The sequence below is a fragment of the Oncorhynchus keta genome, chromosome 4 (assembly GCF_023373465.1).
Source record: "Oncorhynchus keta strain PuntledgeMale-10-30-2019 chromosome 4, Oket_V2, whole genome shotgun sequence".
NCBI classification, from domain to species: Eukaryota; Metazoa; Chordata; class Actinopteri; order Salmoniformes; family Salmonidae; genus Oncorhynchus; species Oncorhynchus keta.
The window spans coordinates 47,532,276-47,547,874 of NC_068424.1; the positions used below are offsets into that span (position 1 = coordinate 47,532,276).

Consider the following 15,599-nt stretch of genomic DNA (forward strand, 5'->3'; position numbering starts at 1 on the left):
GTAAATGCTGTGAGCTAATGCACTCTGGTACAGAAGCTGTCTGATAACCCATAGTTGGCCTGATATCAGTTTAAACTGTGATTACTAAAACGAAACAAGCTAAGTCTGCCCTCTAGTGTCCAAAGTGTGACAGAATGCCAGACACTGAAGGTGTGATGATGATGACAAGACCCACTTGAGCATGCTGTCACAGCTGAACCACTGGATGGTGGGGGAAGGTACCCCCTCAGCCACACAGGTCACTGCATGCCTCTTCCCAGGGAGGTGGTGGTCCGACAGGTCTGTGATCTGAGGGGGGACTACACAGAGAGGGGTACAGGATTAGGAATGACATATCCCATGAATCTAGATGATAAGTGTAGGTATATGTTGAGCCAGGGTGGAATTTCAATAGTCTTAAGTTACTTTTTATTATCATCGCCTCTCATTTATTTATACTGATCTCAAAGCATAGGGAGTGTGAAAGCAATGGAGCTACATCCATGGTGGATGCAGTTCTTTCAAATCAGTGCTGATGACAAAAGGTAAAGGAGGAGAAGGAACCACGTGACAGACGACTGATATACACCACATTGGTTTACGTTGGTTGCAAAGGCGACTCACCTTTGACCTCTAGATCAAAGGTCAATTTCTTGGTGTCATCGCCGTTGGCGACGTGAACGGTGTAGAGGCCTTTCTGTTCTGTCCTGATCCTCACCAGGGTCAACGTGCTGACGTACCTGAGATAGAAGGGTAATGGGAAACCACACAGTTATAAATGTTGGTTCACTGATCCTGGAATAATGGGTTTATCTTAATAAATCCATCAACATCGCTAAAACCATAAAACCTCCTGAGACACCCAGTCTCTATCAGTCAACAGCAGATAAAGCCTAGACAGCAGGTAACCCAACACCCAGCAGGAACCAGAGGCAGACTAAGACCATTTCTGAGGGGTAAATTACCCAATTAGTCACTAACGTAATGCATTGCATACCACACAAGTGGGATTGTAAATCTGGTTGCCTGATCTGTTTTATACTTTCATGTGACGACAAATAGAACAAACTCTATTGATCTAATCTGAGAAATTCAATCTCCAGATTGATTAGAATTGATCGTCGTCCAGGTTGTCTCACCTGGTCTCATGCTCCTGCTTGGTGATTACGACGTTGTCCCCGTTGACCGTGGCATCATCTTTGGTCCAGCGGACACGTGGAGGGGGGTAAGCTTCAATCTCCACCCTCAGCTCTACGTTCTGGTGCAGCTGGGCCGAGACATTACGATCCTGGACGGACCTCAGCTCCACGAAGCCTTGCTCTGACAGAAGAAGGTTGTCATTAGTTAGTAAACGCATAATAAGTATAGTACCTCTGTGAACATTCTTCAAGAACATGTAGCCTGCGTTAAGGAATAAATAGCTTGACAAATGGGAGTTGAGAAGCTGAAACAGACAGGCACCCAGGGCAAGGGAAGAGGCCTTTAAATTTGTGATCCATATCTGCAGCCAATGTTTTCTGATGTACAGCATGCTAACGTATATGCTATGTTATCAAAAGTACTTTTTTCTTCTCCTTTCTCGTAACTACTATTTAAGAGTATTAAGTGTAATTCACCGTGTTTACAGTATGGCTGCTAAGTATAGTGGTTCCATATTCTATAGGCTTTGGTGATTACAAAGCTTCCTAGTCAAATGGTTGAACTGTTTCGAGGCTGAAACGAGGATCTGTCATTTCCAGTGGGCTGTCCAGAGTATTGGCCCAGAGCCATGTAGAGGGAAAGACTTGCAACATGAATGCCCTGGCTGTATGAAGAAGGCAGTTTATACATGTTTGACTTACCGTGGCCTAAATATAACACAACTCAGTGGGAATAGGGTAAGCGTTCACAGAGGCACGACTGTCTCATTGGCTACATCCAATCCTCAAAGAGGGTGAAAGAGAAAAAATGTTGGGTTTTACCCTTCAAAAAAACTTTCTGCTGACTTCCCTTTTGCAGCTTGTTCGACGCAGTTAAGTCTCACACAAAACACAGATGTTGTGCTTGTATGTTCAGTGACGTTCACTCGCTAAATGATAAAAAATAAATAAATAAATTACATGTGGTTTATTTTTAATTAGATCTCTCTCTCGCGTAGTGCATTGGGGTTCATATTATGGGTGATGCTCTTTCGGTCTCAAAAAAATTGCCTTAATAATAATCTATCCAGTCATTGTTTGTTTTTAGAGAATCTCTTCCTGTCTCCTACTCACCAAGGATGGTGATGTTGACGTTGGCTGTGGCTCTCTGGTCCTGGACACCCTCGTGGACATGGCACGCGTACTGGCCCGTGTTGGCCAGCGTCACCTTGGAGACTATGAGGCGTGAGCGCATCTTCTGGGATGACAGGACGTCAGTCAGAGGCTCAATGGAGTCCACCTGACAGACACGGGGGAGGAAAGGGGTGCATAAATGTCGTATTCCTTCTGAGAGAAGGCTATAGAAGTACAAACTAAGGAATATCAGATTCTACAAGTTTAACAGGACGTGTTGATTTTGTCCACATGTATATCTATCAGTGAAATCCTATCACAAGGGCCTTCAAACCTCTTAAGGATCTGACACTTAAAAATAAAAAAAATTGCCTAAAATGACATACCCAAATCTAACTGACTGGAGCTCAGGACCTGAAGCAAGGACATGCATATTCTTGAAACCATATCAAAGGAAACACTTTGAAGTTTGTGGAAATGTGAAATCAATGTAGGAGAATATAACACATTAAATCTGGTAAAAGATTATACAAACAAATGCAAGAGAAAGGCCATAATATAATATTGCAGATTAGGCACAATTTCATATTGTGTGCAAAGTTTAAGATTGATCCAGTGAAGCATTGCAATACTGGACAATATTTTGTATCAAGTCTGCCCAAATGTGCCGAAATGGTCAATTTATACATCTACAAGTACATAGCTATAGAGAACATACACACATTATATGGTAATACAAGTTCACACACTCCCAGGAATGTCATACATGATGGATCATTAGCTAATACACTAACTTTCACACATCTAGATGGCCGGGCGGGGTGGGTGTTGAGCCAGAGACAGCAGGGGTTCAAACTATAGAACCTAGTTCCTACATTTTAATATAAAAATAGATTTTCTCAAACAAAACTATGCTACATTTTATCTCTGGGAACCTCAGGATGACAAATCAGCAAGATTACTGAATGTAAGTACATTATTTACTTTCAGAGGTGAATGTATCAAACCAGTTTCCGTGATACATTTTTTGTTGTGCACTCTCATCAGACAATAGCATGGTCTTTTTTTCACTGTCATAGCTACTGTAGCTACTGTTAGATTAACAAGAATTTAAGCTTTCTGGCCATAGAAGACATATGTCCTGGAAAGTTTGCTGTTACTTACAAAATCATGCTAATTACATTAGCGCACGTTAGCTCAACCGCCCCGGTATAGGGACACCGACCCCGTAGAGGTTAAAACACTTTCACCACCAAAAAGATATCATGTATTATGAATGATGATATGAAAACCATGTGTCTGTCATGAATGATATTTCCTGGGGACTTAAACACATCTAGGTGTGGCTACACAGACATCTTGATTTAATTTGCTCTATGCCTGTTCTCCTCTCTTCTCTCCCACTCACGTCTCTATTGGGATAGTCCCAGGAGAAGAAGACCAGCTCCACTCCGTGCACCGTGCAGTTCACGGTCAGAGGCTCGCCCTGCTTCAGCACCGTCTTAGACGCATTGATGTAGGCGTCGATCGTCTCCGGAACTAACACGGGAAATGTGTGGAAAGCGAAGAAAAGAAAGAAAAAGGGAGGGTGTGAGGGAGAGCGGGATAGAGATAATGAGTTCCTTGTTATTTTTAGACATTACCGTAAGGTGAAAGAGAACATATTGCTTACTTAGCAATATCACTGATATACAACAGCTTGAGACCATCGATTGATACCCTTGCAATACTGTCGTTGTTACATCCAGACATGCATATCAACAATGACGTGCATGGCCTGTACAGTACAATGAATGTCATGAAACGCTAGGTCTCAAGCCTTCTCTAGTCTCCTTCATTGTTACATCCCCAGGCCCATCTCTGACCCCCAGCCCCAGCCTCAGTCCAGGTACCCACCAACAATGCTGAATACGTAGAAAGCCTGGGACTCTTTCTCCTCCCCGTTCAGCTCTCCTCGGCACACATAGGTCCTGTCCTCCAGCGGCGCCCTGTAGCCCTCACTTGGGATGTAGACCCCCTTCAGGTTCATGTCACTGTCTCTTTCGTAGAGGGTGACGTTGATCTGGGGGTTGGTGACCACACACGGGATGATCCCCTCCTCGCTGGTCTTGGTCACCATGCCGTGGAAACTCTCAATGAACCACACATCAGGATCTGTGTGAGGAAGACGAGGGACGGGAAGACTTAGCATCACTTGAGGGATAAGAGGAATCATTTCACACCATATGAGGAATAAAAATATATTCTTTATATTATGATTGAACCAAGATATTGAGGCCTATAAGTGGAGTTTGCTGTTACAATATCCAATATTTGCCTGGGCAGTGGGAACATAACAGTTGTCTAACCTAACCTATCTTTGTAAAAGTACAATAGCTGTGACAGAGTGTAAAGAGGGCGGCAGGTAGCCTAGCAGTTAGAGACGAGCCAGTAACCAGAGGGTTGCTGGTGTCAAATCCTAGATGCCGCTGTACCCTTGAGCAAGGCACTTAAACCACACTACAATGGTGCCGAGCGTGGCACCCCTGCGCACCTCTCCAAAAAAAGCTGTGTGTGTGTCTCTATTGACCAATAATGTGATCTTAATCTAATTTTAAAGTTATAACAGTGTTCTCACCCGGAACAAAGACTGCCACCTCTATAGTCTCGTCAGTCCAAGCCTCGGTGCAGACATATACTCCCGTTTGGCTCCACGTCACATTGTCCAGAATGAGAACACTGGTTGTGTTCTGGTTCTCCACTCCAAAATAGGGAACGTTGTCATCCCGCTTGAACCTCCATTCGACCGTCCCCCAGCCAGAACAGGTAATGATCATGGAGTCACCCGCTGTCATGACGACTTCACTGTTGCTAGGGGAGATCTCCAGGCAACAGAACTCAGGACAGAAGTGTAAAAGAGCTGCAGTCAACACAAACAAGAAAAGGTCAGGTTCGGGATCAAATAGCTAGATCTTCAGGTCAAGGGTCAAAGGTTAAGATAGCAATAACAACTCAGATATCCGTCCAATTACACAGCGATGACGGAAGTGACCAGTCTGGTGGGTTATGGAGGAGGGATGTTGACAGATCCTTTTAAGCTGATCAATGCTCTTTTCCATCCACAATAAAGAGCAATCTCTATGGCAAATTAGCTGGATACAAAGTTCAGGAGTTTTTCCCTACCATTTAACCTAACTAGGAAAGACTCAGGCTCTGGTCATGTTATATCTCACAGTTTATTTTCATGATATTTCAGTAGATGTGTGGTTGTTTCTCTCACCTGTAAGAATTGTTGTCAGATGGAGAGTGCATACTCTGACACTCCTCATGGTGATACGCTTCAGGAGAATTATTCTGCAAACAGATTTCAAAACAAAAACACTGAATATTGTAGTCTCAATTATAGCCCCTGTTTTCTTCACGACATTCCTCCCAGCATATTGAGTTTGACCCTTGTGTTAAAGACAAACTCCCTACCCAGAGTTTCTATTTTACACTTGTCCTTCATACAGTAAATGGCTTATGACAAAATTATTGAGAGAGAGACATAGACGACTCCAAGGTTAGCGCAAGGGTGTTGTTCCCTCCTACGCTGGTTACTAGTGAGCTCAGGCATTCGGACAGCTCGGGGATCGGGACATGGGGAGGGTGGGACTCAGAGTTGGTCTGAACATTCTGAACTCATAACATCTTCTTAATAACTCTTCACATACACTACTGATACGCTCATATCATGTTGGATGCATTTTACCCTTGTAAGACCAACAAGGTTAGGTCGAAACCAAGTTGGGAGCTTACTATATAAATCACGTGTCATGACAGCACAATCTGTTCCTAATCCAAAGATACTGTATGCCACAGAAAGAACACAGGGCTAATCATAGACATGGACTTAACAGAGTAGATGCGGCTCTTAAAATACAATGGAAGGTTACTCCCCTCTCAATAATGAGATGTGAGTTCTGTACACAACATTCCGGTTCTATGTTCTGAATGGGTTCACATGAGAGGTATGTGATGGCTCGCTGCACAGGGACAGAACAATGTCGGAGAGTTTTTGTTCTTGTTTTGCCAGCGTTCTGTCTAACTAACGAACGGGTCAGTGTGTGCCTCCGCAACACTCTGCTGCTGGGGCTAAAACTATTCCACTGTCGTGTCAAAACCCTTCACTGGATTCCAAGTAAACAAAAGGCAACCACAGAACGGCAACAACAAACCATATTCTGGAGTTTGTTTGCTGATAAGCTGCTATGGTGATACAATGTGCAGTTTCGTGATTTAAAACACAACACTGAGGCAAAATCTCAAATTATACCCTATTCCCCAACAATGCTGCTGGGTATAAAACTTCTCCACTGTCGTGTTGAACCCTTAATTGGATTCCAAGTAAACAAAAGTAATTAGGCAATAGCGGCAACCACAGAACGGCAATAGCAAACCATATTTGGGGTTTTGTTTACTGATAAGCTGCTATGGTGATACAATGTTTTGTTTCGTATTTTAAAACTCAACACTGAGGTAAAATCTCAAATGACACCCTCTTCCCCTTCAGAAAGTATTATTTACATCCCATGACATTTTGTTGTGTTACAAAGTAAGAATAAAATGGATTTCGATCTTCTCTCATCGCTGCAACTCCCCAACGGGGCTAGGGAGAGGTGAAGGTCGAGTCATGCGTCCTCAGAAACAAGACCCGCTTAACCCGGAAGTCAGCTGCACCAATGTGTCGGAGGAAACACTGTTCAACTGACGACCGGAAGTCAGCCTGTAGGTGCATGATGAGACAAGTAAAGCCCCGGTCAAACCCTTCACCTAACCCGGATGACGCTGGGCAAAATATGTGCCGCCCTATGGGACTCTCACGGTCACGGCCGGTTGTGACACAGCCTGGTAACAAACCTGGGTTGGTAGTGACGCTTCAAGCACTGCGATGCAGTGCCTTAGACTGTTGTGCCACTCGGGAGGCCCATAGTTGTAATTTTTTGTCAATGATCTACACAAAATACTATGTAATGTCAAAGTGGAAGAAAAATATATCAATTGTAAAAATAAAAATATAAAAAATCTAGCGCTAGTATATCTTGATTAAATAAGTATTCAACCCCCTGAGTCAATACATGTTGTAATCATCTTTGGCTGTGACTACAGCTGTGGGTGTTTCTGGGTAAGTCTCTAAAGCCTTGTTCACATTGGCAGTTTGAAGTGACACCAATCAATATTTTTTCCGTATCCGATGCGAATCTGTTATTTTTCCTGCAGTCTGAACACCCAAAAGCCATATGGAATCTGATATTTCAATCCACATTTCAAACCACCTTCAGATATGGTTGAAATGAGATTCCTGGCCTAGCAAATCGTGTCAAATCTGATTTATTTGCCCTCAAGTGGTTGTTAGACTATTATTTGGCATGTCTTGTTGCTTGCTAGCTACTCTATTGACAGTTTGACAAGAACAAGATGTGGTACCTAACTTGTTCATTGTTTGCAAACAAATTAGTGTTTGAAATGTGATAGAAAGCTAAACAGCTACCTAGCTAGCTAGTTGACTGCTGTGGCTAACCAAAAATGACTTATTTTGAAAGTTGGATCATCTTATTCTTTGGTGCTTTAAAGGTGTTCTAATACTATGACTTAGAACATTCAATGTAACTGGGAAACATCCAATGGTAAGCATTGTTGTCACCTGCTAACTTCTGAGCTATAGGAAGCACGACCACCAATCAGCCTACACACCCGTCATTATATGACAACTAGCATAGCCATATCAGCAAGTGACTGCTGTCTGAATATACACAAATCCGATTTGGTCACTTGTAACTTGTTGTTTGGACAGTCAGTATTCCAAAACTGATTTGAGCATTAAGGTCTGCAGTGTGAGCAAGGCATAAGAGCTGTCCGCACCTGGATTGTGCAACATTTTCCCACCATTCTTTTCAAAATTCTTCTTGCCATAGATTTTGAAGCGGATTTAAGTAACTCGGACACTCAGGAACATTCACTGTCGTCTTGGTAAGCAATTCCAGTGTAGATTTGGCCTTGTGTTTAGGTTATTGTCCTGCTGAAAGGTGAATTAATCTCCCAGTGTCTAGTGGAAAGCAAACTAAACCAGGTTTTCCTCTAGGATTTCTTTCTTAATACTCTGTCAAATAGGTTAGTATTGTAGACTAATTACAATGTTATTAATCCATCCAAAGTTTTCTCCTATCACAGCCTTTAACTTCTTATGGCTGGGGGGCAGTATTGAGTAGCTTGGATGAATAAGTGGCCCAAACTAAACGGCCTTCTCCTCAGTCTCAGTTGCTAATATATGCATATTATTATTAGTATTGGATAGAAAACACTCTAAAGTTTCCAAAACTGTCAAAATATTGTCTGTGAGTATAACAGAACTGATATTGCAGATGAAACCCTGAGGAAAATCAAACCAGGAAGTGGCTTCTATTTTGAAAATTCCATGTTCCATAGCCTGCCTTTGCTCCATTTAAAGGGATATCAACCAGATTCCTATCGCTTCCTCAAGGTGTCAACAGTCTTTAGGCATAGTTTCAGGCTTTTATTTTGAAAAAATGAGCGAGAACGATAACATCGCGTCATTGTATGGCCGGGTGCCAGCAGCGTTTTGTATGTGTAACAGAGTTTGGGCTGCCATTGCCTTTCCCTCTCCTACTGATAAAGACAGTTGCGGTTGATATATTATCGATGATATATTTTAAAAACAACCTGAGGAATGGTAATAAAAAACGTTTGACATGTTTCTGTGGACATTACGGAAACTATTTGGAATTTGTCTGCGTTGTCGTGACCGCTATGTCCTTTGGATTTCTGAACATAACGCTCCAAACAAACTGAGGTATTTTGGATATAAAAAAAAATGTATGGAACAAAAGGAACATTTATTGTGTAACTGGGAGTCTTGTGAATGAAAACATCCGAACATCAAAGGTAAACAATTAATTTAATTGCTTTTCTGATTTTCGTGACCAAGCTACTTGATGCTAAGTGTACATAATGTTTTGTCGAGCGATCGATAAACTTACACAAACGTTTGGATTGCTTTCGCTGTAAAGCATATTTTCAAAATCTGACACGATAGGTGGATTAACAAAAGGCTAAGCTGTGTATTCCTATATTGCACTTGTGATTTCATGAATATAAATATTTTTAGTAATATTGTATGAATGTGGCGCTATGCAATTCAGCGGTTGTTCATGACAATTATCCCGGGATTGCAGCCCTAACAAGTTTTAAACTGAAACGGTTTTAAAGTCACCATTGGCCTGATGGTGAAATCCCTGAGTGGTTTCCTTCCTCTGCAGCAACTGCGTTAGGAAGGATGCATGTATCTTCGTAATGACTGGGTGTGATTCAACATCCAATGTGTAATTAATATCTTCACCATGCTTAAAAGGACATTCAATGTCTGCTTTTTAAATTTTTTAACTACCTACCAATAGGTGCCCTTCTTTGCGAGGCATTGGAAAATCTCCATGGTCTTTGTGGTTGAATCTGTGTTAGATATTCACTGCTCGACATAGTGACCTGACAGATAATTGTATGTGTTCGGTACAAAGATGAGGTAGTCATAAAAAAATATATGTTAAACACTATTATTGCACACAGAGTAAGTTCATGCAGCTTATGATGTGACTTGTTAAGCACATTTCTCCTCCTAGGCCTGCCATGAGAAAAGGATGGAATACTTATTGACACAAGACATTTCAGCTTTTTATTTGTATTTTGTAAAATGTCAAAAAACATAATTCCACTTTGACATTATGGGGTATTGTGTGTAGGCCAGTGACCAACAAAAATCTAAACGTAATCCGTTTTAAATTCAGGCTGTAACACAACAAAATGTAGAAAAAGTAAAGGGGTGTGAATACTTTCTGAAGACACTGAGGTTCACTACCAGACCCCCCTTTTTTTGAGACGCAGACTGGTTTTGATGTTTTAAGAGCAATATCATCACTTCAGCGTCAGCATCATGTCAGAGATCAATGGAGGTTGAAGGTGACATGGCTCACCCATCATTGACTACAGACAGCCAATGAGAGAGCTGGAAAGTATTCCTGAGTAAACACTGCATCATTAGAGGGAAAGAGGACCGAGAGAAATATCGACAACACAGATAATGTGATGGAAGGAGAGAGGGAAAGAGGGGTGGAGGTTCTTGTGGGTGGAAGTGGGGGGGTGTTAAGGGGGCACAGGGAAGGGGTGCAGCAGCAGGCGTCTGGAAACAGTTAAGGATAGATCACAGGCCTGTACGCAGGAGGAGGGTGGGAAATGGAGAGAGGGCGGAAGAAAGAAGCCCTGGGAAGAGAGGGAGGAGAAGCAAGAGGAGGAGGAATCCTTAGTGGAAACATTGAAATTGATCTTAAAAATAATTGTGGGCACTTAAAATTGTTTAAATTCTGTTTTGAACTGGATTACTTAATGCGTACTATTAAAAGCATGTGTAGTAAAAATGATCCAACTTCTCATTTGATCACGATACAACTGTGGAACTGTTCCATCACCATGAAGATGGTCCTCCTCACAAGACAATGTTTCATACATTGTCATATACAGTTTGAAATACTGTATAATAATTGTTCTATTTTTAGAAGTAATCAACAGAATCATAAAACGTGCTGGGAAAAGTATTACTGTTGCTTTGATTACTGTAAAGCACTTTGTGCAACAAGTATTCTAGCCTATGAAAGGTTCTATATAAAAAAAATATGAATTTGTTAATATTTGAAATCCCCTGACTATCCAGCTAACTGTTACTCAAACTTGGATACAGTATATCTTTAGATCTTTAAGCCTGTGTAAAGAAACTGCCCTTGGCACTTCCGTTCCCCAAACTGAAACTCTTAAACTGTTCCAACAACATGACTCGAACATTTCCTCCCCCGCCTCCATCCTCCTGGTTCTAATAAAGCTGAGGATCCAGAGAGAGAGAGGGATTGGACGTCATCCTGCACTAGGCTAGCTAGGGCCTTGTGCAATGTTTGATTTCATTATACATTTTTTGGATTCTCTCACACACTCACAGTTACAGAGGAAACAAACGCAGGCAGGCACACACACATACGGAGGAGGCACACTTACTGTCACTCACACACACATTCACCATGACATGCACAAGCATGCATGCACACACTCCAGTCAACGCTCAACACACACTCCCTCTCGTTCCCTCCCCTCTGTGTCACTGGTATCCAGTACAGTTCACATTCCCACAGTGCTCCTATGAAACTTTCCCAGGCCCACTGATAGAGTGGGGATGGTGGCGGAAGCGCCAGGGCCTGGAGGTCACGCCGTCCCAGAAGGCCATACGTCAGAACACTCGGAGAGCGATCCGCAACCAGGGAAACAGTACATCAATATTTATGAGCACGAGTCACCACAGTGTCACATATGACAACTACAGCGCCTTGCAAAAGTATTCATCCCCCTTGCCATATTTCCTATTTTGTTGCAATACAACCTGTAATTTAAATGGGGTTTTATTTTAATTTCATGTAATGGACATACATTAAATAGTCCATATTGGTGAAGGGAAAAAAATGGAAAAGTGGTGCATATGTATTCAGCCCCTTTGCTATGAAGCCCCTAGATAAGATCTGGTGCAACCAACTACCTTCAGAAGTCACATAATTAGTTAAATAAAGTCCACCTTTGTGCAATCTAAGTGTCACGTGATCTGTTACATGATCTCAGTATATATATATATATATACACCTGTTCTGAAAGGCCCCAGAGTCTGCAACATCACTAAGCAAGGGGCACCACCAAGCAAGTGGCACTATGAAGACCAAGGAGCTCTCCAAACAAGTCAGGGCCAAAGTTGTGGAGAAGTACAGATCAGGGTTGGGTTATATAAAAATATCAGGAACTTTGAACATCCCACAGAGAACCATTAAATCCATTATTCAAAAATGGAAAGAATATGGCACCACAACAAACCTGCCAAGAGAGGGCCTCCTACCAAAACTCACAGACCAGTCATAGAGATAATTAATCAGAGAGGCAACAAAGAGACCAAAGATAACCCTGAAGGAGCTGCAAAGCTCCACAGCGGAGATTGGAGTATCTGTCCATAGGACCACGTTAAGCCGTACACTCCACAGAGCTGGGCTTTACGGAAGAGTGGCCAGAAAAAAAGGCATTGCTTAAAGAAAAAAATAAGCAAACATGTTTGGTGTTCACCAAAAGGCATGTGGGAGACTCCCCAAACATATGGAAGAAGGTGCTGGTCAGATGAGAACTAAAATTGAGCTTTTTGGTGCAAAAGGTGGCTCTACAATGTATTGACTTTGGGAGGGTGAATAGTTATGCATGCTCAAGTTTTCTGTATTTTGCATCTTCAAAGTGGTAGGCCTGTTGTGTAAATCAAATGATACATACCCCTCAAAAATCAATTTTAATTCCAGGTTGGAAGGCAAAAAAATTGGAAAAATGCCAAGGGGGTGAATAGTTTTGCAAACCACTGCATACGTTCACGAGTGGCGATGAGGAGAGGTCTGGAGAGTGGACATCAGAGTTGACCCTGAGGATAGGAAAACACTCACTGCTCGTGCCTATGCACATTAAATGCTTCTGGGAAAGACAAAGTGCATCAGCTACTCTGTGGTATTGTAAAGTGAGGCTGTCGAGGAGGGGTGTAAGTAGATACAAATGTGTATGCGCAGAGTAGATCTATGTCCAGGTCAGGACTCTGTGTGAGGAATGGAACTTTTATTAAGCGTGAAGACAGTGAACCATGGGAGGATATGCCAAGAGGTCCTGGCTGTGCTTCAGTAACCCTGAACGGCCCAGATAATACAAGCTGCTGTTGGTTCCAGTTGATCCCAGAGGAGATGGATAAAAATACATTGACTTAGACCATAGTGACAAGATGCACGTGAAGCAACACTGGGTGCATTTGCAAATACATTTTGGCTATCTACTCTGATTTCAGAGCACTCTCGTCTGAGTGTGCCAGAGCGCAGAATAACTGATGAATTTATGAATATGTATATGACCAGTGTCAGTAAATGTCAGCAAAAAAACGTAATTATATTGTTGTCAGCAGCTTACAGTTACAGTTACAGTCACTAATGCTCTAGATAACATGAAAACAGCCTAGGGTGCTCGGGTGAGCAAAATTATCAGAGTGAGGTGTTCTCATTTGTGTCTGGAAGTAACTAGCAAACTAGCCAACTTTAGCCAGTTAGCTTGGGTGCTTGACTGCTGTTGTGAGGCCCGAATGCTCAGATCAACCCTACTCCTCAGCTAGAGCATCCAGTGTGCGCTCTGAATTTACAAACAGACAAAAATCTGAATTTACAAATGCCCAGAGCACACTCGGAGCGCACTCTGGCACTCCAGAGTGAATTTACAAACACACCCACATTATTATTATTATTTACTTTTGTGTACTTTTTACCCCTTTTTCTCCACAATTTTGGTAGTTAGAGTCTTGTCCCATCACTGCAACTCCCGTACGGATTTGGTCGTGGCAAAGGTTGAGCGCCATGCACGACCATGCGAGCAGAGAGTAGATATGGTTGTCCTTGTTCAATAGGGATTTTCCTATCTGCCACGGTATTGCAGGATATCTAGGTTGACTAATTTCCCCTGAATTTGTGAAGACTACAGCCTGACGGGAGCCCTACTTCCATGTCCAATTGTGTTCTCACCTTCGAAGGCAGTCTTTTCAAAGTGGGGGTGGTACTAGTTTCTACAGGTTCACAGGAGCTATGTTACTGTGCACTGTCTAGCCGAGATGGCCAGCTAAATAATTACAATGACTGCTTCTGATTATTCCTCTTTCCAAGAAGAGCTGTTCTTTTACATACTAACATAGAGACATACTGCCCTATTAATTTGAGCCGGAATAAAGAGAAGAGGAGTTGAGACAGTGAGAACAGCAAGCAGCGATGGGTAGCTACAGTCAGACTGGTGGTGCCTGTTCGGGAGGAATGTCTGTGCTGCAATGAATTCGTTCAAGGACAGCCAATGCAGACCCCATGGAATGTGTGTTTGTGACAGACCAACAAAGTTTCGATGCACATATGGATATCAGTGTGCTTGAGACGTTCTTCAGAACCTCCAAGATCAACTGGTAGCAGTAGCCTAGACCAGTTGGACCAGGAAGGCAAATGACAAATGAGTAAGTTGTTTTGCTGTTGGTAGCTAGCTAGCAATATAGCTAAGCTCTCTTTTCACATGAGGCAGTGTTGTTCAGTACAGTAATATAGCTAAGCTCTCTTTTCACAGCTCTCTTATCATTTCCTGGTCGATTTGGCCATAACGGGGCTCGCTACTAGCCAATGCTAGCCAATTTTAGCTAGCTAGCTCTGTTTGCTATACCCAAATGTAATGTAGCCTAATACTATAGCTAACTAGCTATCTAGCTGGCTAATATTGATCTAGCTAGCCTCAGTGCATCTCATTAGGCTTAGGAGCAATTACTGGAGAATGTTAGATCAAGTTCGATGGTGCCACATTTTCCAGCTAAACTGGAGAAATGATTTGATGCTGATGACGAAGAGTAAAGGAATGACTTTGACTTCATGACTCATATTACTAGTAGTCTTTGAGTAACTACACCTGTGTTATAGCTAGCTAGCTAACGTGTGTCTGTGAGATGTGTAATATTCTGCATCCTGCTGCTACAGTAGAAATACAGACAGTGCACTACAATTGCCCATGAAAATAGAATAGCCTTTTTCCCTCATTCTCTTACAGACAATGCTTCTTGGTGGCCTGCAGATTATTTTTTGAGTTTTTTAGAGAAGCTAGGCACAGGACACCAAATCCCCTTGCTTGCGTGTCTTGTTGGGGCCATTTATGCAATTCAAGAGGAGATGTGAAAGGTCCAATACAACAATCTCACTTGTATCAAAGTGACTCCGAATACCACGCAGCAACCCCAAACACACCATATGCAAGTATGGTGTATGCAAGTCCCGTTGTAGAACTGTAGTATTTTTAGGCGTTAGTTGTATATTTTTCTTCTACTGTATATGGGGCGGCAGGTAGCCTAGTGGTTAGAGCGTTTGGCCATGAACCGAAAGGTTGCTAGATTGAATCCCCTAGCCGACATGGTAAAAATCTGTTGTTCTGTCCCTGAACAAGGGAGTTAAACCACTGTTCCCTGGTAGGCCATCATTGTAAGTAAGAATTTGTTCTTAACTGACTTGCCTGGTCAAGTAAATAAAGTATATGTTATGTTCGGTTCTGTTAATTACTGATGTCCCCTTTAAGAATGGAGCACACTTGGTCATGCGCAGTGTTGTTCTATGTTATTCTGGAACTAACTCGTTTTACTAAATGTGAAGCTCCAGTTCAATTTCTTGTATTCAGAGTCTTTCTTATTATATAAATAAGTAATAAGAGCTAAGACACTACAGTATATAT

General features: G+C 42.2%; 1 protein-coding gene across 2 annotated transcripts in view; it reads right to left on the reverse strand.

Moving 5' to 3' along the window:
• The window catches only part of pdgfrb (platelet-derived growth factor receptor, beta polypeptide), a 54,227-nt gene that overhangs the window by 25,816 nt on the left and 12,812 nt on the right, over nt 1-15,599 (reverse strand). For both annotated transcript variants that reach the window (XM_035762757.2, XM_035762749.2), the window contains exons 2-9: nt 5,491-5,564; nt 4,849-5,130; nt 4,128-4,385; nt 3,640-3,770; nt 2,232-2,397; nt 1,119-1,299; nt 604-719; nt 176-299 (exon numbers count right to left, since the gene is read on the reverse strand). In XM_035762757.2, coding sequence (XP_035618650.1) covers nt 176-299; nt 604-719; nt 1,119-1,299; nt 2,232-2,397; nt 3,640-3,770; nt 4,128-4,385; nt 4,849-5,130; nt 5,491-5,539 — 1,307 coding nt within the window. In that variant the 5' untranslated portion in view covers nt 5,540-5,564. The remainder of the gene's footprint in view (nt 1-175; nt 300-603; nt 720-1,118; nt 1,300-2,231; nt 2,398-3,639; nt 3,771-4,127; nt 4,386-4,848; nt 5,131-5,490; nt 5,565-15,599) is intronic.